Genomic DNA, 23,792 nt, shown 5'->3' on the forward strand with positions numbered 1-23,792 from the left:
TTGAACTGTAGCTGCCTTGTAGTTTGCTCTTTATTTTTTCCAAAAATCATTTCTAGGTACATAAGTATCTATTTAATCAGAGAAACACCAAAAAAATTCCAAGATTCAACCACTAGCTAGGAACAGTCATTCCCGCCGTTTTGACCGCATTTTGAAACGGGCATAAAAATTAAAAAAATTAAAAAATTGGGAAACCTTCGCATTGTGTCATTATATGTGGCCAAGTTCCCAGGAAAAATAATAAACTTGTAATACGTCAATTATTTTAAAAAAGTGTTCTCAGAAACAAGCTATCATGTATGGAGATCAATGGCTTTCAAGCCAAATGATCAATCTTATGGCCACATTCATGGCATAGTTTGTTCAAATGATCTCATATTGTGCACAAGGGTGCATATTGGAATGGCAAACAATGTTGCCTAAGGAAGTTTTCATTTTCTTCGTACGAAAAAACTATTTTTCATTTTTCGAGTGCCCAAAAGGAGGTTTTTTTGTGAAGGACCTCCCAAATAATTGTTGAAAAATTGGACCAAATCATTTTTATAAAATACTAGGCCATATTTAATGCAAAATTGACCAAATGGTTGGGTGTAAAAAGTTTTGATCCACCTCTCGTGAAAAAGACAAATTTCTGCCGATTCAGTTGGAAGCGGGTCAAATTTGAACTGCAGCTGCCTCATAGTTTCTTATTTATTTTTTCCAAAAATCATTTCTAGGTACATAAGTATCTTTTTAATCAGAGAAACACCAAAAAAATTCCAAGATTCAACCACTAGCTAGGAACGGTCATTCCCGCCGTTTTGACCGCATTTTGAAACGGGCATAAAAAATTCAAATAAAAATCAAAAAATTGGGAAACCTTCGCATTGTGTCATCATATGTGGCCAAGTTCCTAGGAAAAATAACAAACTTGTAATACGGCAATTATTATAAAAAAGTGTTCCCAGAAACGAGCTATCATGTGTGGAGATCAATGGCTTTCCAGCCAAATGATCAATCTTATGGCCACATTCATGGCATAGTTTGTTCAAATGATCTCATATTGTGCACAAGAGTGCATATTGGAATGGCAAACAATGTTGTCTAAGGAAGTTTTCATTTTCGTTGGAGGAAAAAACCATTTTCCATTTTTTGAGTGCCCGAAAGGAGGTTTTTTTGTGAAGGAACTACCAAATAATTGTTGCAAAATTGGACCAAATCATTTTTATAAAATACTAGGCCATATTTAGTGCACAATTGACAAAATTGTTGGGTGTAAATTTTTTTGATCCACCTCTCGTGAAAAAGACAAATTTCCGCCGATTCAGTTGGAAGCGGGTCAAATTTGAACTGCAGCTGCCTCATAGTTTGCTATTTATTTTTTCCAAAAATCATTTCTAGTTACATAAGGACCTATTTAATCATAAATACATGGTTTTGTGGCGATACGTCAAGGTTTGGGCGGTGGCCGAGGGCCCCAACTCTAGAGCGCGTAAACTCGCATGCCCGTCGCGTGGTCACCGCGTGATCGTAATGTTGCCATGTGTTCTGGGCAGCCTAGGCATGTCTAGTGGGTTGGGCACTCCCCAGGTTGGTGCTAGAAAGAAAATTACAACATAAGATTCTCACGAGGAGACCGATCGATGCTCAAACATGAATTAGCAGCCAAGTGTGTGATTAGCGGTACGGGAAATGCACATGGCCAATGGGCGTGAGTTTTGGATGAGGATGATCATCTACTAAGGAGAATATCTTCACAAATTTTTAGCTCAAAAGGAGGATCCTAGGTGGTACTTGCTTTGCAAAGTACCACGCTGGACAAAAATATGAATGTTGAAGCTGGGCTCAAAATAATGAATGGAGTGAGCTGAAATTTTGTGGAGGATGGTTATTTGGGCATAGGAAAGCATTGTAGAAAATTGATACCATTTGGACAGCCAAAGTAGTACTTCCTTCACAATGCTCTTCTATGGACAGAAACTTGGGAAAACTAGTGAGAGAGATTGGATGAATGAAATGAGCTCAAAATTGGTGTAGGTAAGTTACTTAGGTATGGTCATGCGCTGGTAAATTTTCAGATCATTTGGGTAAGCCTAGCTAGTACTTACTTCACAAAGCTTCTCTCGAGGTAGAAACTTTGGAAATTTCCCAAGAAAGATTTACTAGGAAAATTGAGCTGAATATTAGCATGTGGCAATGATTTGGGTATGGAAAGTGCCCGAAAAGTTTGAGGGTAATAGGAGGGGTATATATAACACTTGCTTTGCAACGTGCCAATTTTGCCATAAAATATAAATTGAACCTGGGCTCACATAGATGATTTGACTGAGCTGCAATTTGGAGGAGGGTGATAATTTGGGGCATATGAAGGAACTGTATAAATTTCATGTCATTTAGAGATATAAAAAAGGTACTTCCTTCACAATGCTTCTAGGTGGACAAAAACTTTGGAAATTTGCCGAGGAAGATTTGCTAGGCAAATGGAGCTGAATTTTGTCATGCGGTAATGATTTGGATAGGAAAGAGTGCCTAAAAATTCCGAGGGCAATCAAGAATATATAAATAGCACTTCCTTCATAAAGTATTGTTGTGAACAAAATAGGAAAATGAATATTGTTGAATTAGTTTTGAACTAGGCAAGGAAGGACTTTTACATATTTGATGAAGATATGCCCCAAAGAATTTATGAGATTTTTTTGGGAATTTTGGGAATGATAGAAATATAGGTTGCTTCACAACCTAGGGCAAAAACTGCCACATGGACATGACACATAGGCAAAACTGATGAGATGGCGCCTAGTCATCACAACCCACCACAATCTACAAGGCTATGACCATCTATATTGGTCATTAACAACTAGAAATAAGGCAGCGGACTAGCACTGTTTGCTTTGTGACCATTTCGTGTAAGGAAATTACGACCTTTCTGACCAAAATGGTCGCAATGGTTTAGGGTTTGGAGCCCCCGGAACAGCTTTTGACCAATTGGTCTAAAATGGTCATAAATTTATGACCAATTCTTCGAGGGTCACTGACAGAATGTCATAAGTTGACATATTTCTTGTAGTGCCCCTTGGGGGCGCGCCAGGAGAGGAGGAGTCCTCCTCCTAGTAGGAATAGGACTCCCCTTTCCTAGTCCTACTAGGAGGAGGAAGGAGAAAGGAAGGAGAGGGAGAGAAGAGAAGGAAAGGGGGGGCGCCCCCTTCCCTAGTCCAATTCGGACTAGAGGGGGAGGGGCGTGCGGCCCTTCCTTGGCCGGCCCCCTCTCTCTCCACTAAGGTCCATGTTGGCCCATTAGTCCCCCCGGGGTTCCGATAACCCCCCGACACTCCGATAATTATCCGGTGATCCCCGGAACTCATCCGGTGTCCGAATATAGTCATCCAATATATCAATCTTTATGTCTCAGCCATTTCGAGACTCCTTGACATGTCTGTGATAACATCCGGGACTCCGAACTATCTTCGGTACATCAAAACACATAAACTCATAATACTGATCGTCACCGAACATTAAGCGTGCGGACCCTACGGGTTTGAGAACTATGTCGACATGACCGAGACACGTCTCTGGTCAATATCCAATAGCGGAACCTGGATGTTCATATTGGCTCGCACATATTCTACGAAGATCTTTATCGGTCAAACCGCATAACGATATACGTTGTTCCCTTTGTCATTAGTATGTTACTTGCCCGAGATTCGATCGTCGGTATCTCAATACCTAGTTCAATCTCGTTACCGGCAAGTCTATTTACTCGTTCTGTAATGCATCATGTTGTAACTAACTCATTAGTCACATTGCTTGCAAGGCTTATAGTGATGTGCATTACCGAGAGGGCCCAGAGATACCTCTCTGATACTCGGAGTGGCAAATCCTAATCTCAATATATGCCAACTCAACAAACACCATCGGAGACACCTGTAGAGCATCTTTATAGTCACCCAGTTACGTTGTGATATTTGATAGCACAGTAAGTGTTCCTCCGGTATTCAGGAGTTGCATGATCTCATAGTCATAGCAACATGTATAAGTTATGGAGAAAGCAATAGCAACAAACTAAACGACCATCGTGCTAAGCTAACGGATGGGTCAAGTCAATCACATCATTCTCTAATGATGTGATCCCGTTAATCAAATGACAACTCATGTCTATGGTTTGGAAACATAACCATCATTGATTCTACGAGCTAGTCAAGTAAAGGCATACTAGTGACACTCTGTTTGTCTATGTATTCACACATGTACTAAGTTTCCGGTTAATACAATTTTAGCATGAATAATAAACATTTATCATGATACAAGGAAATATAAATAACAACTTTATTATTGCCTCTAGGACATATTTCCTTCAGTTTGAGGGGCTGGTTTCGGTTTCTGTGGCTATAGATTCTTAAGCTCCCTAGGAATTGACGCCTAGGAGAGCTCCAACATTTTTTCCTCGAAGAGGACGTCGCTTGTAAGTAGGGATGCAAGCGGGAGTCCCCCACAGTCTTGCAAAAACAGGTCAAACTGAACTAAATCTGAGTCAGGCGGTTAAAACAAAACCTAGTCGGTTTTGACTATGGAGCCGGGTGGATCGGGCGCCGCTCTGCATCCCTACCTGTAAGGGTCTGGTCGGGTTGTGGGTCCCGCATGACTGTATCAAAACCGACATTCTCGCTTTGCTCAAAAATCAGTCGGATGGGTGTTGTCTTTACTAAGCTCCTTACGAATAAAGGCCTAGGCGAGCTTCAATATTTTTTCCTTGAAGTGGACCCAACTTGTAGGAGTCTAGTCGGGTCACGGGTCCCGCATGATAGTATCAGAACTAACATTCTTGCTTTGGTAAAAAAATTAGTCTAATGTGTGTTGCCTCTGCTAAGCTCCTTATGAATAGAGGCCTAGGAGACCTCCAATGTTTCTTTCTTGAAGTGGACCCCGCTTGCAAAAGTCTGGTTCGATCATGGGTCTCGCTTTGATAAAATATAGTTTGTAGCGTGTTGTCCCGCGAATATTCATTTCTGAGCTTGAGCTCATCTGCGCCCTTCAAAAAGTAAAATAAAAAATGCTAAAAAAATTCCAAAAAATTCTGAATTTTTTCGTATGATAGATGACTCAACACGGGAGGTCCGTACCAAAATTTAGATCGTTTGGACATGTGAGTAGCTCTCACAGAAAAAATCGGTCCGAACGATACATGAACAATACACTTTTTCACATGCTTCAAATTTGTCTTTTTTGCTGAGGGCTCCTCAGATGTCGAAATAAGGTGAAGTTTTGCATGAACTTTGCACACTGAAACACCTACCATGCAAAAAAAATCAGATTTTTTTAATTTCCGTAGCATTTTTTATTTTACTGTTCATGGCAGGTGTAGATGAGCTCGGGAGCCAAATCGCCCCTCCCATTGTCCCATCGCTATTTGGTTGTATAGGCAAGGAGCCTACGACACCCGGTGTGTTTGAGGTGCCGTTCGCGTTTGATACGCTTATGACGGCACAATTGCTAATGAGCTCTTTTGCATCTAAAAATCTTCCGGATTTTAGCACATTGTATGGGAAACAGAGTGCGGATGTGGATGGAGAAAAGGGAGCATGAGATTGGTAGACAAGTGGAGAGAAGGGGGGTAGCCGCTGACGGCTTTGTTGTTGTGCAGGAAGCCCGGTGGAGAAGAGGAGAGGAGGTTGGCAGGGCTTGCCGCCGGAGCTCGGCATGATGGGCACGCCTCATGTTGTTGCTATTGCTACTAGCGGAGCTTAGCACAGTGCTTCTGGAGATTGGCTATTTCGGTCAGGTTTTCTATCAAAAAAACTTTTCATTTTTTAAAAAATATCTTTTTGTGAATTCTAAAAATGTACATGATTTTTTCAAAAAATTAAAAACTTAAAAAATGTTTTTTTAAATGGTCAAAATATGGAAAAACATGAATTATAAAAACTGTTCACAAATTAAAAACTCCATGAAATTTGAAATTAATCATGGATTTTAAAATATTCAAAAAATGTAAAAATATCTAAGCTCCCTAGGAATGCTGGCTCTTGGTGCATCAAGGCTTTGAGGGTCGCTGGTGGGCCCACCTATCATTGATACCTTGCGTGTTCAGTTTGTTTGGGATAAGTTTCGCGCGCGACAATGAAGCTCAATGTAACCATTACTGGTCGTCACGACGAGTAAAATCTGTAACGATATTTCAACCAAACACTGAACAATTCCGCCTTTCTCACAAAACAAATACTGCATAGAACAACAAACCAAGCATATACCAATGCAAGAAAACACACCACTATGCCAAACATAATTAAAGTCCAACTCAACATAGATAAAGTCAGATTGAAACAACTGACTGTAATAACCGTGTCTGAGAGGAGAGTTCTTGTCCAGCGTGTAACATGCAAATAGGAATCAACGGCGAACTAGGGTCTGGCCCATGTAGCACCAGGCGCGTATTGCATTGGTGGTTAATTTTCCTTCATAGCTTATTCAGACAATTTTTATTTTGGCCTTTATTCAGGTTAAAATATTTTTCATATTTTTTAAAATATTTAGCATTGTGAGCAAATGTGTGGGGCCGCCACCCATGTAGCGATATGTGCATAATGCATTGGTGATATTTTCACTCAGATTTTTAGCCAATGTTTCTATTTATTTTAGTTTTTTTATTAAAAGACTTATCAAAATTTTAAAGATATTTAGGAATTTAATTTTTTGTGAATTTCCATAATTGTTTACAATTATTATTGATTTTTGAATTTAAACAAGTTCATAAATTTGGTAACTCTTCTTGAATATCAAAAAATATATTCATCAATTCTAAGAAATGTTCGAAATTTTAAAAATATTTTCATGAATTTTAAAATTGCGCAACAATTTCAAGATGTCTACCAGGATTTAATTTTTTCAGAAATATAAAATATTATTGAACATTTTCTTAGAACTGCTCACAATTTTGTAGGAATCATTTGTAAATATTTCAATAATGTTCACGGATTTAAATTATCTTCCTGTATTAAAGAAAACATTCATAATTTTTTTAAACAATGACGGATTAAGAAAGGAAAAATATGTAAAGATGAATAGGAAAATAAATAATTGAAATGGAAAGTATGATGAAAATTGGTAGAGAAAAAGAAGGAAAGGAAAAAAAATCTGAAAGGAACCTTCACAAAATCAGAAGGGCCTTCCTCGATGGCTGGCCCAATAGAGCCCGTTGGGGTCCACGTTTGCTCGGCTGCCTCCGCGCTATGTGCGGAATATGAATTGCCATCATAGCCCTTCGAAGAAAAATAAAATACTCCCTCCGTCCCATAATATAAGAACGTTTTTGACACTAGTATAGTGTTAAAAACGTTCTTATATTTTGAGACAGAGGGAGTAAATTCTACAATTGAAGATTGGCGCAACAAAGTGTGCATTACCTCTAATTCCACAGTCGTGAGAGTATAATCCACCTTTTTTCCTTTAAAATGCCGATGGTAATTCTTTCTATATTGATCGGAAAATCTGAAAAATGCTTGGCTATCACAAAAAAGTTTAAATTAATTTATTGTATTATAAGACCGTGGGGGTGTATAAAAATGGTAGACTGGTTTGCATTTTAATATGTGTGCATCGTCAATGGTCAAATAAGATTTCAATTTTGCATTTTGATCTGTGTGGGTTGTCATGACTCAAAATTATGGCAGCTCCTTCGTCTACGTCGAAGACGAATTCCGCTGATAGTACACGACGGAGGTTACCTTGGCCCATGCGTCGCAGCGAAACCGATAGGCTTCCTCGATGTCACTAAGGCTGCCATTAGCGGCAGGACCGATTTGAGGCGGAGGATGAGACGGGGAGGGGACGGGTGTTCAACTGGAGGCGGGAACGACTACACATGGGTCGATTGGAGCAGGTGGATGGCAGTAGCGGCTGAGGACGATGGTGCTAGCGGTGATGACAGATGCAAGGTGACAAGAAGGACGGAGGCGATTAGGAGGCAATACTTGCATGCTAAAATAACACTTTTGGGGATGGGTTAGGTGAGCTTAACTCAAAAGGCAGTTTTTTGGGAGTTAGATATATTGGCCTTTGACTAGAGATGCTCTTAGAAAATAATCTCAAAGCAATCTATTGGGCTCACTAATCCAACCTTTTCTTGTTTCTAGAAAATAGAAAATATGACATTTTTGTTTGAAATTGTATCAAACAATATCCTATGTTTTGAATGATTTGAAGATTGTTCACCACGCCTGCCGCGTGGTAACAATATCATATTTGCTACTGTTTCTGGTCCCTCCAACTTTTTTATTTATAATGATACTATTTTATTCTAAATGTATATAATGTTTTATTCTATTTTCTCTTCTTTGTATGTTTTCCTAAGTTTTTTTTTCAGAAAGACCTGCCTTTCTTTGGATATTTTTTTTTTGAAAAAAATCCTGATGTCCTTTATCTGAATTAGATATATTTTTTATATGTTGCACGGGTTGTCGTGTGTGCAAAACCCCTGCTTAATTTTAAGGCTAAGACTATAGGTTTAAATACGTTAAAAACACTATTCATAAAATAAATAAATAAAAACATCCGGATTCAACTACAAATCCGAAGTCAGATTTTTTTACCATAGAAAGTCAAATGTTTATTTATGGCAATTTATATTTGCTGTGGATAGCAAGTTTAGTTTGCAAGTATGAGAAATCTGGCTCAGTTCATTTTATGGACAGAATTTGTGTGCTTGCAAACTAAATCTGTCATCCTCGCGCCAATATAGTTGTATTAAATAAAATCTTTTGATCCGCCAAGCTTAAAATCAGAAGTAAGATTTTGAACATTACCTCCTCGCAAAAATAGTGTTTTAACGTTACCGATTGATATCTTTCTTTCTTTCTTGACCATTGTTGAGGAAATTGTTAACTGGTAGCTGCTGGCTCGGTCGGCTGGTGAATAGGGGATTAATAGGCTAATCGGCAAGTTAATCGGCCATTTAATCAATTAATCAGATGATTTATCGGGTAATCGACTACTTGGGGACCCTATGAATAGGGATTAATCGGCAAGTTAACTGGTTAATCGGATGAATTCTTGAACAAGGTTTTTGACAGAAACCTCCTCCTTTATTCAAGCATCAAAACAATAGCATCGTTTACACGCAACATGATAATCGCACCGGGGGTAGTATCCAACGAACAACCAGGAGGAGAAAATTTAGCTGACCTAGCAAACTCATGAGCTACCACATCACTCTCTCTATTACAATGAGCATAAGTGACATAATTGAAATATAAGGACATGAAATAACAATCATCGAATATGCAACTAGCAACTGATGAAGAGTAGCCCTCCTTTAGAGCTTCTACCACTTCCATTCTATCTGAGTTGATCTCGATTTTGCTACACCCTGTTGTATGTGCTAGATTCATCCCAAATCGTAATGCAATTGCCTCTGCTGTAAACGAGTCAAAACATATGCCAATCTTTTCATTCGCAGCAGCGATGAACTTGCCTTTGTGGTCCCGAAGAACTGCCCCAACCGTTTCTTCAAGTGTATCTACGTCAAAATCAGCATCCACATTCAGTTTAACATATCCATACCTAGGCTTTAACCACATAGTCTGTTTCAGTTTGGCCTGACGGGTGCATGAAATAACGAAGTTCACAGCGAGTCCTCTCACAGCCAAGCTTATTTGAGCTGCACTTTGGACGTTCTCCCCATGGTTAAATTTCTACTTTCATGCCACAAATACCATGTTGCAGTTGCTATTGTTTCTCTCAATTTCGGTAGATCCAAGATATCCTCGATATCTTTCTTTTTTTAACTGATACCATGATATCTTTTTCTTTTTTTTTGACATTTACACCACCACGATATCTTTGTACTACTACTGTCACCATATCGCCAAGTACGACCAAGACATTTACGACTGACTGCAGAGTCTCGATAGGTTTGCAGCAGGCACGTACGTACGAACTGTGGACTTTTAAACAGTAAGACCGTGGCATATGCAACAGCAAATCAGCATGTGCGACCAGTTTAATTAGGACTATTACTCTTAAGTTCGGCAGGCAGCAGTAGGGATTCCATTATGTATTGGGCTGTGCTCGTACCACGGTAGACTAGAGTACGTTGGAAGTACCAGCTGCTGCGTCGAGCTTAATTGTCGTTCTGCTTTCTGCGAAGAGATTCCCATCTTAATTAGCCGGAGATTACGTGTGTAGCGTACGAATGTGCAATGCAAGCCCGATTAATTAGCGGGGGTACGTCCGATCGCTCCGCAGCGAGCAGGCGATTAAATGAAGGTTGTGATGGGATCAGGCTTTCTTTGCCTGTTGCTAGCTGATCAGCCTTTTGCTCTTCGAAAATGAATGTGGTGCATGATGATCTCTGAATCCAGTCTCAGATAAGTCTGTTCTTATAAACTGTACAGAGTCCTTGCAGTGACACGGCCGTCCAAATCCAAATGGAATCTCCAGAGTTAAGGGCATTTTCTTCAAATTGTGGGACACAGAGTCAAGGGGTTAATTTAGTTTTCTTTCTGTTTTCATACCTAACTAGAGGCTAATGCACGCTTCGCCCGCGCCGTTCGGATGTTGTTTTTTCTCTCTAGCAGATTGTTGTGGTCGGTTGCTTTATTTCGCTTTTATCCGCGTTGGCTTGAATTTTAATTATGTTGTGATGGTATTTTTTTCGTTTGTATATCGTGATGGATCATTGTTAGAGGCAGTATTTGCTATCAGGTGAGAGTGAAGTTGCTCACAACGTGGTTGTGATGTTCTTACATGTTTCAGCCTCGGTGTCAGTCGATGATTATTGTGTGAGTCCCTCGGGAGCTCATTTTCTAATCACCTTAGAAATTACTATTCCACATTGAAACCATGCAATTCTTACTATAACTTCACATGGGTCGGCCACGGAGCTCTCACTCTCTCAGCTTACAACATGCTCCACTCCCTCGCTTATGAAAAGCTGGCTACCATTTTTAATCTGAAAAAGTTTGTTAAATCAAAAGATGTTCATAGTTTCTTCAAAAAAAATCTTGAACTTTTTAATTTTTGTAAATTTAAAACCATTATTTTTTAAACCATACGTTTCAAAAGTATCCGTAATTTTGAATTTAGTGCATTTTTTTTAAATATACTCAAACTTAAAAATATATTCTTCCGATGCAGGGATTGGTTCTCGGGCATGGACAATATTAAAATCAAAAGAAGTAGCAAAAAATTCAAAAAATAATTGGCATGCATGATGGTCGAGTGCATGATGTCGGTGACAAATTTGATGGTGTTTGGACATATGAGTAGCCCTTAGTAAAAATACAAAATTTAGGCCAGTGAGAAAGTTTGAAAAAATGCATTATTCAGACCCTATTATGCTTTGTTGCCAAGAGCTCCTCAGATGTCTGAACACCACGAAATTGTTCCCGGACATCATGCATTTGAGTATCTCTCTCTCTCGGATCATCATTTTGCATCATGAGTGAAAAACAACCATAGCAAGCCTTGTCAGTTGAAGATTGTGGCCTGTGTGGGTCCGACGGCTCCTCTCGTAGTCTTGCACATTTGAAGCCTTGTCAGTTGTCACCACTCCCACTCTGACTGACCCCTATAAAATCAGCCACCAACAGTCCAAAACTTTGCTTTCCATCGCCATCTCGCTCTGCACTGCTCGCCCCTTCTGCCTCCCCAAACAACACCGCTCCCCACCTCACCAAGCGTGCTGCTGCTGCTGCGGTGGTTTGGCTTCTTCTTCCTCTTCCCCTTCTCGCTTTGCCTGCTCGGTTGCTTGGTGTGGCTGAGCTGAGCTGAGCTGAGAGCACGGGCTGGGCTTGCTTGCTCGCTTCGTCACCTGGAGTGTCACTGTCTGTCTCTGCCTTTCTTTTTTCCTCTCTGTTTTGTGTCCTTGCTCTCCTTTGGCCTTTTGCTTTCCCAACCTCTTCCCGGCCTCAATAACGATGGAGACCCTGCGGCGGGTTCGTTCCTGAAGGCATCTCCTCCCGTCTCGTCGCCGCCGGAATCCAAATCCACCTGCAGTTTTTTCCTCTCTGATCTTCTCTTGTTCCCGGAGTAATTTCCGTTCAAGATTGTTTGTGGCTCTAGCTTTCCCCTCTGTTGTATTCAGGTGGTGCTGTTGTCGAGCGCTTGAGGGAAGTTCCTTACCCGCCGCTAGCTTCTCAGGGCTGGCTCGGTTGTGTCCACCTAGTCCTCGTTCTTTCTGGGGATTGGTTCAGTTGGGGGTTTCTGTCTTTAGGGCTAGGTAGGAGGTGCTTCCATTGTACTAGTTGCTCTGAATTGGGAGAGGTTGGGATGCTTTTGGCCGACATGATGATGGAGGCCAGGAAGGGGTTGATGGAGAGGGAGAGGGACCAGTTCCCCGTCGGCATGCGGGTCCTCGCCGTCGACGATGACCCCGTGTGCCTCAAGGTTCTGGAGGTCCTCCTACGCCGCTGCCAGTATCATGGTCAGAGCCTGCTTGCACTTCATTGTGTGTTTTTTTTTTTTGAAGAAACTTCATTCTGCAGCTACTAATTAATTGTAGTTTCACTTATCAGTCATCTGATGTTACTTATGCTATTCCAGAGAGTTTGCTCTGCTATTTTTAGAGAACATTTGCTCTGCTATTTGCATACTGTACTATATAGTGCACTAGTAATTACTCTTGCTTAAATGCTTCTGAAACTGCAAGAGTTGTCACATGCAGAGTATAAAACAATTTGCTATGTTCTGAATTGCATATTACAGACATAAATTTTACAGATGGTTTAACACTCTCGCAATGTGATGCGACATATATGTAACTCCCTCCGTTCGGAATTACTTGTCACAAAAATGGATGTATCTACAACTAAAATACATCTAGATACATTTATTTCTTGGGCGAGTAATTCCGAAGGGAGGGAGTAGTTGTTATGCATCCTCTGCTTTCAAGTTTCAACAATTGTAAGCTGATATAAGAGCACATGTTGTCTCTTTAACAGTAACAACAACCAACCAAGCTGCTACTGCACTGAGGCTGTTAAGGGAGAACAAGGACATGTTTGATCTGGTGATCAGTGACGTCCACATGCCCGACATGGACGGCTTCAAGCTCCTCGAGCTCGTCGGGCTCGAAATGGACCTCCCCGTCATCAGTAAGTCCACAAGTTCCTCTATAATCATGGTACATGTTGTTGTTGAGTAATGCTAATGAAGTCCCATGTGTTAAATTAAAATATGGATGGGTGCTAATGAAGTACGTACCATTCAACTCAAGCAGTGTTATCGGTGAACGGAGAGACTAAATCTGTGCTCAAGGGGATAACTCATGGTGCCTGTGACTATCTCCTAAAACCCGTTCGCATCGAAGAGCTCCGGAACGTGTGGCAGCACGTTGTGAGGAGAAAATTCTGCAACCGTGAGCCGGACAATCTTGATTTCTGCAAGGACTCATACCACCGGCTCGGCCAGGCGATCTGTGACAGCCACAGGTCGTCTGACCAGAGCAACAGGGCCAGGAGGAAGAGGAAGGAACTGCACAGCGAGGAGGAAGACGAAGGCGAGGACAACGACGACGCCGCGGCGTCGAAGAAGCCGAGGGTGGTGTGGTCAGTGGAGCTGCACCGGAAGTTCGTCGCTGCCGTCAACCAGCTCGGAATCGACAGTAAGAAAAAACACCTCACCAGTCACCACGTTGCCTTTTTGCTTTCTGTTAAATGTTCTTGCAGGCTACAGCAAACCCATTTATGCTTGTGTCCTTTCTCTCTCGCTGATTGTTTGCAGAGGCTGTACCTAAAAGAATACTCGAGCTTATGAACGTGGAGAAGCTCACCAGGGAAAATGTTGCGAGTCATCTGCAGGTACGGCAGCACGGCATTTACTTCCATCACCACCTTTAGCTTATTGGATTGTTATCTCTTCCATTCATGATTCATGAGCCTGTGATGCACAGAGAGAAAACTTTTGCAGAACTTTTGATAAAATTGTCTGCAAAGTGGCCTTGTTTTCCTGTGTTAAAATTAAGAGGGCTAACAAACAACCGTTAACTGCGGAGCAGAGTAGAGCAGAGCTTAATTTGGTATTATGGATTGGAATCAAAACATAAATAGTATTTTGGTATACATACAACTGTTATTTGTGCTACCCTTTTTAACAAATATGTTAACATGCTCCTGGTGTCCATTCAAAATGAGTTCAGCTGGTCTGGAAACAAAACATATGCAAGAAACATTCTGTTCAGCTAAGAAGGAGATATCTAATGTGAATAGCTGCTTGCTCATATTATTCCTCACTAGTAGATTGGATCTGACATAAATTAGTATGTACTGCTGTACAAGTTTAATGCAGTATTTTGGTAGTACAGCTGTACAAGTTCAATGTAGCATTTTGGTATGTACTGCTGTACAAGTTTAATGTAGTATTTTGGCTACATTGTTTCAGTTTTATATAAACCGGCTAGAAGGAAAAAAATATATAGAAGGAAGACACTTGACACAGCTCAGTGGCTTATCTAGCCCAATGGGCCAGTTGTAAAATTGTTCATTGTCCACCCTCTAGATCTGCCCCTGCCGCCGTGTCCAGCTTACTAAACTATGTTTACCTAAAAAAAACTAAACTATGTAAACCGTGCTGTACACCTTTTTGTTATATTTTAAAAATAAAACTGCAAAAGCTATGCATGACAATGCATTGACATATAGAAAAGTTATTAACAAGCCTACATTAAAAGTTAAGATAATTCGTCAGATGTTAATATATAATGTAGTGCTTTTATGTAGCAGTTCCGCAAGAATTTCGATGCCAAACCAGAGAGTGGTTATCTCTGATTATAGGTCTTATTTTCTAGAACTCTTATGATTATACTATATCTCATGCATGAAACATATGCGATTGTGATCTGCGATTGACTTTATATGTGCCAATGCAGAAGTACAGGCTATACCTCAGACGGCTAAGTGCTGTGGCATCACAACAAGCCAGCATTGCTGCTGCCTTTGGAGGCAGAGACCCCTTTCTGCACATGGGAGCATTTGAAGGACTTCATAGTTATCATCAACCTTTTGCCCCTTCTTCTGGTCTTCCATCTTTCAATCCACATGGACTGCTGAGTGGTGCTGGTGCAGCAGCATTTGGGCTTCAGGACTTTGTTCCTTCCAAGGCAATTCAGTGTGATAGCAGTAATGGTGCAATAAGTCATTGCGCCTGCGATACAATCAAATTTAACATTGTGAGCTCACAAGACAATCAACAGGCAGATCTAACGCAAGGCTTGACCGCATCGTCGTCACTTGGGCAGAGGTGGATCCATCAAGAAACCAATGATCTGTGCTCTGTCTTTTCCAGGGGTGCTCTGGCCAGCACTATGTCTAGCACATTCCAGAGAATTACAAGCAGTTCACTACCACCAGAAGATCTTTTGGAGTGCACTCCACATATCAAAGTTGGAGCCCATCCATCTATAGGAATACAAACTGCAAGTTCAGGGCTGCTTGAAAGGTCTCAGCAGGGTGCTCTTCCAATTGGTGATGGATTTTCTATTGACAAGTTACCGTTGCACGTCTCGTTCGATGGCGCTGTCGCGACAAAACCGGATGCTAGCTTTGCCGCTGAAGAACAAGACATGGACCAAAAGGGGATATTTTCAGAAAGAATGACTGTTGGTGTTTGCCCTTCTGAGAGCCTCATAGCAGCCAACAATGCCAGATGTGGAGCCAGTTCTTCTGGTAGTACACTGCTGCTCCCTCATGATACGGAGCGACATTCGAAATACTTGCAGTTTGGAGTTGCAAGCAACTCTAGACATAGAATGGATGGAATGAGACAAGACCAAAGACTGAACAGTGGAGGTTTTAGCTATGATGGTGGTGCTGCCATTGTGCCTGAACATCAACAGACCGATATGGACGATTTGGGAACTTCGAAGCTGCAGGGTGGGTCAATTCTAGCAGCTGCAACTTTGATGGCCTTCTCAATTCCATAATAAAAGTGGTAAGAACCTCGATTATTCTTTAACTTTTATATCGCCTTTTTCCACTCAAAATTTCACTACTTCTGATAGTCCATCTTTCCTTTCAAATAATTTGCACTAAACTAAGCCCAGTAACCAATAATCCTAGAATCTCAATGGTGATTTTTCTGAACCCATTATCTGATTTCAACACAGGAGAACCCGCATGTCATGACGATACTCCCCCTCTAGCTACCTCTTTCCCAGTCCTGCAGGCCTGGAGCAAGCGATATCCGACCAGCAAAGAGAGCCTAGCCTACAGGGGATGCCTCAGGAGGATAGATGATCGCCTTCGGATCCAACGACCAGACCATATATCTGAACGGAGCCGTCGTGCCTAGGGTTAAGGCCCGCGGAAGAAAGGAGCAGCTCCACGATCACCACCGGCGAAAGAGACGATCGCCACCGGAAGGATGGCGCCACCCACGTCACGGGCGTTCACCACTGTCGACCTCTTTGGCTCCGCCGTCGAGAAGATCTCCGAGGTGTGGGTGCTGGTGAGCGGCGCCCGGGCTGAGCTCCAGGAGGAGACTGTCCTGTACAAGCGTCCGCTTTTTTTTTTCTGAGACAAGTTTTTTTTAGGCTTTTTTTTTGAGACAAGTACAAGCGTCCACGTGAGCATGTCTGACTGTCTAAGGCTGGTTTGAGAAGTGTTGTACAGTTGTACATTTGTTTTTTTAGACAAACTTGCAAAGCTTTATTAAGTCGTCACAATGTTTACAGGGACGGATGGAAGATCTCCGGGATGGCCTAACCAGACATGGCGGCCACCTCCAAGAGAGAGTGCATGCTTTGCAAGATTGTGAGCTTCAAAGTTCGAGCTCCTAAATTCATGACTAAAAGTACAAAATTCAAATGACGCTGAATGATCTAAGATTTCGTGTATGATTGCTCCATAACTAGGAGCATTCTTCTTCTGAATATCTTCTATTACTCCTTTGCAGTCCGAGGCCACATGAATCCACCTTAGGTAAAGATCATCTGAAAGGGCAAGTGCCTCACGCACAGCCAGGGTTTCAAGCACTTGAGGGTCGGCAATGTGTCTAAAAGCTAGCACTGAAGCTCCCAAAAAACTGCCCGTTGCATCACGACTGATAGCTCCTACGGCCCCGTAGCCTCCATGACGAGAAACCGCCGCGTCAACGTTTACTTTGGCGCAGTTCGCCAGTGGTGGCTACCACTACTTCGGCCTGGGTGCCCTTGCGGTAGCCGTCCTTGTCTTCAGCGTATGGACTACTTGTAGCTCAGAAATCAACCTTGTGATAAAGCCGTTCACTGTCACCGGTGACTGGAAAATGGCCTCATGAATCGCCTTGCGCCGCGCACTCCATATTGCCCACACTGTGACAATTGTCCCCACAAAGTCCTCCTTGGTCATTATTTCATGTATGTGAAACAACCAATCCTTGGAGCATTCATTAGAGCATTCCTCCTGGGCCAGGATTTCGACGAGGTGTTCTGGCGCCAATGCCCAGACACTACTGGACATCGGGCAAGTGAAAAGAGCATGCCTCCAAGTGTCCCTTGCCCCACAGAGATTGCAGGTAAACTCTGATGACATATGGCGGTGGTGCAGGAGCTCGCCAGTAGGCATAGACTGTCTCGCGAGTCTCCACATGAACATTCATACTTTAGACGGTACTTGTATATGCCATATGCTACTCCACTGCTTACTCTCATGCTGGACATGTGATGAACCTTCAGATTCGTTCAGCCAAGCTTCCCGATGAATTTTTGTCCTCAATATCATACGGTATGCACTCCTGACACTGAATTTTCCATTGGTTTCTTCATGCCAGCCCCCAAAATCATCAACTCTACGTGTGCATAATGGTATCTTGAGAGTTGTACATTTGTTGTAGTATGTAGGTGTGCTGTGGCGATGCTAGGCTGTTAAAAGTACCGACCAAACCTGGCCAACAGGCCAGGCTGGGCCGGGCCAGCACAACTTCCTGATTTCAAGCCCCTAAAAAAAAACGATATGACACATTAGTTAAACGTGCCGCCTGTGACATGTTTATCCCTTATGGGCCTCTTCTGACCCGATTACTTAAAATATTCAAAACAAATCTGAAAAATACAGGAAAATTACAAAAAAATAAAAATGAGGCAAAGGGCCTGTTCGGAGTCTCATCACTCCAGAACTCCACTCCCAGAGCGGGGGTAGTTTCAGCTGAAAATAAAGGAGCAGGGAAACACCCGCTCCACAGATCCTCGTATTTCTTGGAGCAGGCGGACTACCGAACAGGGCCAAAGTGTCATATGGGATAAACTTGAGCTTTATTAGTAGTCGTCTCATTGAAATCTTTCATTCTTGGAAGGAAAATGAGCACAAAGCCACACTCCAAATTACAAAAGAATAATAAAAGAAAAAAAGAAAAAGAAAATTTACAAAGACTACAACTATCCTTCTAATTCTTCTTTCTGAATGGCAAGATTTTGCAATGTGGGTTGTCGTTCTTTGTTATCAGCGGTGTGTTGGGCTTTTTATTCTGGTAGTCCTCATCTTTCACGGTCATTAGTGTTTTCATCAGGGTGAGACTGGTTCCTCTCTCCTGAAGTATTCTTTCAGCTAGACTGAAAATATACTCCAATGATGTCGCTGACACGCATACTGATAACACATCTCGTGCTAATATGGAAAGCACCAGATATATAAGCTTGTGGTCATGCCACCACCACAATATATTGAAATCATCATCGTCACCATCAACAAAGTTGTTTTTCTCGCTGTTGAGCTACTTCACTAACTCCCCGCCACCTGGAAGAATAGGCGTTGCTGCTCCTATGGAAGAGCACAAGACAGAGGAGGAAGAATCAAATATCTTGCTCCATGCTCCTTACTTTTTCCCCGCAGTTGGTTCTAGTGGAGGCGCTTGCATCCGAACTTTGGCGTACTTTTGTTCGTACTTATTGTAAACTTCAGAAAGCTTATCACTAACATTGGTGAAAGAAGAAGAATCTACACTTACGGACGCAACTAGTACATCCTTGCCCGTCAAGTTTAGTCCTAGGACCCAAAATATATACAAATGCATACAACATAGGAGTTTCTTTCCAATAATTAACTTTCATGTGTGCAATAACTTCAAGTAAAATTTTATCATTTTTGTATGCTTTCATGTGAGTAAGAATCTCTAAAATATTATGTACCATTAATGAAGATGTGGGGTAATAAACCCTACACAAAGAAACTGTTGCATCATAAAACATCTCCGAAAACATAGTCAATACTTGAGCAACATGCCAATTTTCAGCAGTGATTAGTTGTGTTCCATAATTTGCGTTAACAAAATCCCACGAAAGCATCTTTGTCCGGGGGAAGTGACTTAATCATCATATATGTAGAGTTCCATCTAACACATATGCCTAAATTATACTTACTAGATGACGCGTTGCACCCTTGGCGCAAACACCAATTGGAGTGAAGAAGCCAAGAAACTTATGAACAACATATTTTATGAATGATCCACCAAGGGGAAAATAATAAATACAACTGATAATTTAGGTGGAGTGAAGAAGCCAAGAAACTTATGAACAACATATTTTATGAATGATCCACCAAGGGGAAAATAATAAATACAACTGATAATTTAGGTGAACTATTTGAAGAATATTTTTGTGAATTGTCTGCAAGTCATTTTGTTCATATTATGTCTGTATTTTCCAGTAATTCTCGGTTGTCTCTCTATGCTCGGCCGCATTGATTGTGGAATCCCCCTTTGACTTCTCAAACTCCCAACAATCCCCTCGCCCCCATGCGACACGACTATGTCCGGGGCATTGATACATCTCCAACGTATCTATAATTTTTTATTGTTCCATGCTATTATATTATCTATTTTGGATGTTTAATGGGCTTTAATATACCTTTTTATATTATTTTTGGGACTAACCTACTAACCAAAGGCCCAGTGCAAATTGCTGTTTTTTTTTGCCTATTTCAGTGTTTCGCAGAAAAGGAATATCAAACAGAATCCAAACGGAATGAAACCTTTGGGAGAGTTATTTTTGGAACAAACGTGATCCGAGACTTGGAGTGGACGTCAAGAAAGAAGCGAGGTGACCACGAGGCAGGAGGATGTCTCCAACCGATGTACTTATTCCTCCTATATATACCCATATACCCCGAAAACATCCAGGAGCACCACGAAACCCAATTTTCACCGCTGCAACCTTCTGTACCCGTGATATCCCATCTTCGGGCCTTTTTCGGCGCTCCGCTAGAGGGGGAATCGATCACGGAGGGCTTCTACATCAACACCATAGCCTCTCCGATGATGTGTGAGTAGTTTACCATAGACCTTCAGGTCCATAGTTATTAGCTAGATGACTTCTTCTCTCTCTTTGGATCTCAATACAAAGTTCTCCTCGATTCCCTTGGAGATCTATTCGATGTAATTTTTTTTGCGGTGTGTTTGTCGAGATCCGATGAATTGTGGGTTTATGATCAAGATTATCTATGAACAATATTTGATTCTTTTCTGAAATCTTTTTTGCATGATTTAATATCTTCGCAAGTCTCTTCGAATTATCAGTTTGGTTTGGCCTACTAGATTGATCTTTCTTGCAATGGGAGAAGTGCTTAGCTTTGGGTTCAATCTTGCGGTGTCCTTTCCCAGTGACAGCAGGGGCAGCAAGGCACGTATTGTATTGTTGCCATCGAGGATAAAAAGATGGGGGTTATATCATATTACTTGAGTTTATCCCTCTACATCATGTCATCTTGCCTAATGCGTTACTCTGTTCTTATGAACTTAATACTCTAGATGCATGCTGGATAGCGGTCGACGTGTGGAGTAATAGTAGTAGATGCAGAATCGTTTCGGTCTACTTGTCGTAGACGTGATGCCTATATACATGATCATGCCTAGATATTCTCACAACTATGCTCTTTTCTATCAATTGCTCGACAGTAATTTGTTCATCCACCGTAGAATTTGCTATCTTGAGAGAAGCCACTAGTGAAACCTAGGGCCCTCGGGTCTATCTTCCATCATATTATTTTCCTATCAACTTGCTATTTCTATCGTTGTTTATTTTGCAATCTTTATTTTCTAATCTATATCATAAAAATACCAAAAATATTTATCTAATTATATTTATCATATCTCACTCTCGTAAGTGACCATGAAGGGATTGAAAACCCCTTTATTGCGTTGGTTGCGAGGTTATTGTTTGTTTGTGCAGGTACTAGGCAACTTGCGTGTAATCTCCTACTGGATTGATACTTTGGTTCTCAAAAATTGAGGGAAATACTTACGCTACTTTGCTGCATCACCCTATCCTCTTCAAGGGAGAACCAACGCATGCTCAAGAGGTAGCAAGAAGGATTTCTGGCGCCGTTGCCGGGGAGGCTTACACCAAGTCAAGTCAAGATTTGATCTCCCAGCAACTAGCCATTTCTGGCGCCGTTGCCAGGGAGATCTATGCCAAGTCAAGACATACCAGGTACCCAGCACAAACTCTTATCCCTCGCATTACATTATTTGCCATTCGCCTCTCGTTTTCCTCTCCCCCACTTCTAAAATGATTTTCGAAAACCTTTGCCTTTTCTTCGCCTTCTTCCCATATGTATCTTTGTTTGTGTTTCCATGTCCCTTCCATTTGCTTGCATCTTTGCTTGCTAGAAATCTATTGATATGGATCCACTTAAAGTGTTCTACTTGGATCATCTTCGATCCTTATGCGCTCGTGCTGAAACCCCAACTAGCCTAGTTGATGGGAAATCTTTAAATGATCATGTTCATTTTGTGCATCACTGTTTGTCTAAAAAAGGGAGACTCTTATGGGATCAAATAAACAGATTTCTGTGTTATGCTTGGAATCTTTGTGAAATTTATAATTTTACTTGTTGCTCTAAGAACCCTAAAAACACCTCCCCTACCTATGTGAGTTTAATGATAATGAAATCTTATATTCTTATGCAAAGGGTGTTTATAGTTACTACGATATCGAACAAATTGAAGAATTTGTTGCTTTTAAGGGTGCTTATGAAGTTGCTTCTTTGATTGAAAAGTATGATATTACTCTCTACGAATATGAAAATCTTGACATACTTAAATATTGCTATGAAGACTATGCTCATAATGTCTATGTCAAATAATTTATTGAAAGAATGACCGCTGCTTCGGAAGAAAATAATGATATGCATGAATCTTTAGATAATTATGATTCGAGTGATTTGATTGAAATATCCCTTGATGAACATGATGCTTGCTATTTTTGTGGCCATGATGCCAATATTTTTGAAGATGAATTTGCTATAGTTCCTTATGTTAAACATGAGATCATTGCTATTGCACCCATACTTGATTGTTCCTTTGATTAAAAGCATGATTGCAATGATGTTATTATAAATTCTATTAACGTCAATTGTGCTAATAATATGCAAAACCCTAAGCTTGGGGATGCTAGTTTTTCTATAACTACTATTTGTTGGAATGATCATGATTGGGGTGATTCTTCTTTCGATCTTGAAAATTTATTTAAGCCCCATGATGAATATGAGATTGATAATAGTGTTTGCAATATTATTGAAAGTGGGTTTGGAAGAGTGTCAACTTTATATCCCACATATTTGGAGAATGTTCAATCTTATGAAATTTTTGATAAAGGTGGGTTTGGAGAGGTCATGACTTTAGTTAATGTTAATCCCACTATTTTGGAAGAGTGTCAACTTTGCATGCATGTGGATCATGTTGAAAATATTTTATGTGATAGCTATTTTGTTGAATTTTCTTATGATCCCACATGTAATTATTATGAGAGAGGAAAATATGATTGTAGAAATTTTCATGTTACTAAATTACCTCTCGTTATGTTGAGATTGTTATTGTTTCTTTCCGCTTCCTTGCATATGCTAGTTTTTGCTTGCTATGATAATTTGTTTGCCTTTAAGATGCCTATGCATAGGAAGTATGTTAGAATTAGATGTGTTTTTCACGTGTTTCATGATGCTCTCTTTGTGATTCAATTCTTGTCTTTCATGTGAGCATCATTGAAATTATCAATGCCTAGCTAGGGGCGTTAAACAATAGCGCTTGTTGGGAGGCAACCCAATTTTATTTTTGTTTCTTTTCTTTTTTTCTTCCTTTGTAGTAATAAATAATTCATTTATCTTCTTTTTAGATGTGGTTTTATGTTTTTAATTAGTGTTTGTGCCAAGTAGAACCTTTGGGAAGACTTGGGGGAAGTCTTTGCGATCTTGCTGTAAAAAACAGAAACTTTAGCGCTCACGAGATTTGCTGCCATTTTTTACTGGAGAGAGCGATTAGGTTGATTCTTTTTGAAGATGATTAACAGAAAAATTCCTCACGTCCACCAATTTATTTCAGAATTTTTAGGGTTACAGAAGTACTCGAAACCTACAGAGACTGTTCTATTTTTGACAGATTCTATTTTTCGTGTGTTGTTTGCTTATTTTGATGAATCTATGGCTAGTATCGGGGGTTATGAACCATAGAGAAGTTGTAATACAGTAGGTTTAACACCAGCATGGAACAATAAAAAATTATAGATATGTTGGAGACGTATCAAGCATCCCCAAGCTTAATTCCTGCTCGTCCTCGAGTAGGTAAATGATAAAAATAGAATTTTTGATGTAGAATGCTACCTAGCATAATTCTCAATGTAATTTTCTTTATTGTGGCATGAATATTCAGATCCGAAAGATTCAAGAAATTTTTTTAATATTGACATAAAAATAATAATACTTTGAGCATACTAACAAAGCAATTATGTCTTCTCAAAATAACATGGCCAAAGAAAGTTATCCCTACAAAATCATATAGTCTAGCTATGCTCTATCTTCATTACACAAAGTATTTAAATCATGCACAACCCCGATGACAAGCCAATCAATTGTTTCATACTT

At 40.7% G+C, this 23,792-nt stretch overlaps 1 protein-coding gene across 1 annotated transcript; it reads left to right on the forward strand.

Moving 5' to 3' along the window:
• Positions 1-11,591: 11,591 nt before the first annotated feature.
• LOC119332378 (two-component response regulator ORR22-like) lies at positions 11,592-16,627 on the forward strand. Its single transcript, XM_037605565.1, has 6 exons — positions 11,592-12,394; positions 12,912-13,064; positions 13,190-13,573; positions 13,693-13,769; positions 14,837-15,897; positions 16,073-16,627. The coding sequence occupies exons 1-5, from the start codon at positions 12,241-12,243 to the stop codon at positions 15,887-15,889; spliced, it is 1,821 nt and encodes a 606-aa protein (XP_037461462.1). The 5' UTR covers positions 11,592-12,240; the 3' UTR covers positions 15,890-15,897; positions 16,073-16,627.
• The last annotated feature ends 7,165 nt before the right edge of the window (positions 16,628-23,792 follow it).

This window comes from Triticum dicoccoides, chromosome 7A (assembly GCF_002162155.2).
Source record: "Triticum dicoccoides isolate Atlit2015 ecotype Zavitan chromosome 7A, WEW_v2.0, whole genome shotgun sequence".
Classification (NCBI taxonomy): domain Eukaryota; kingdom Viridiplantae; phylum Streptophyta; class Magnoliopsida; order Poales; family Poaceae; genus Triticum; species Triticum dicoccoides.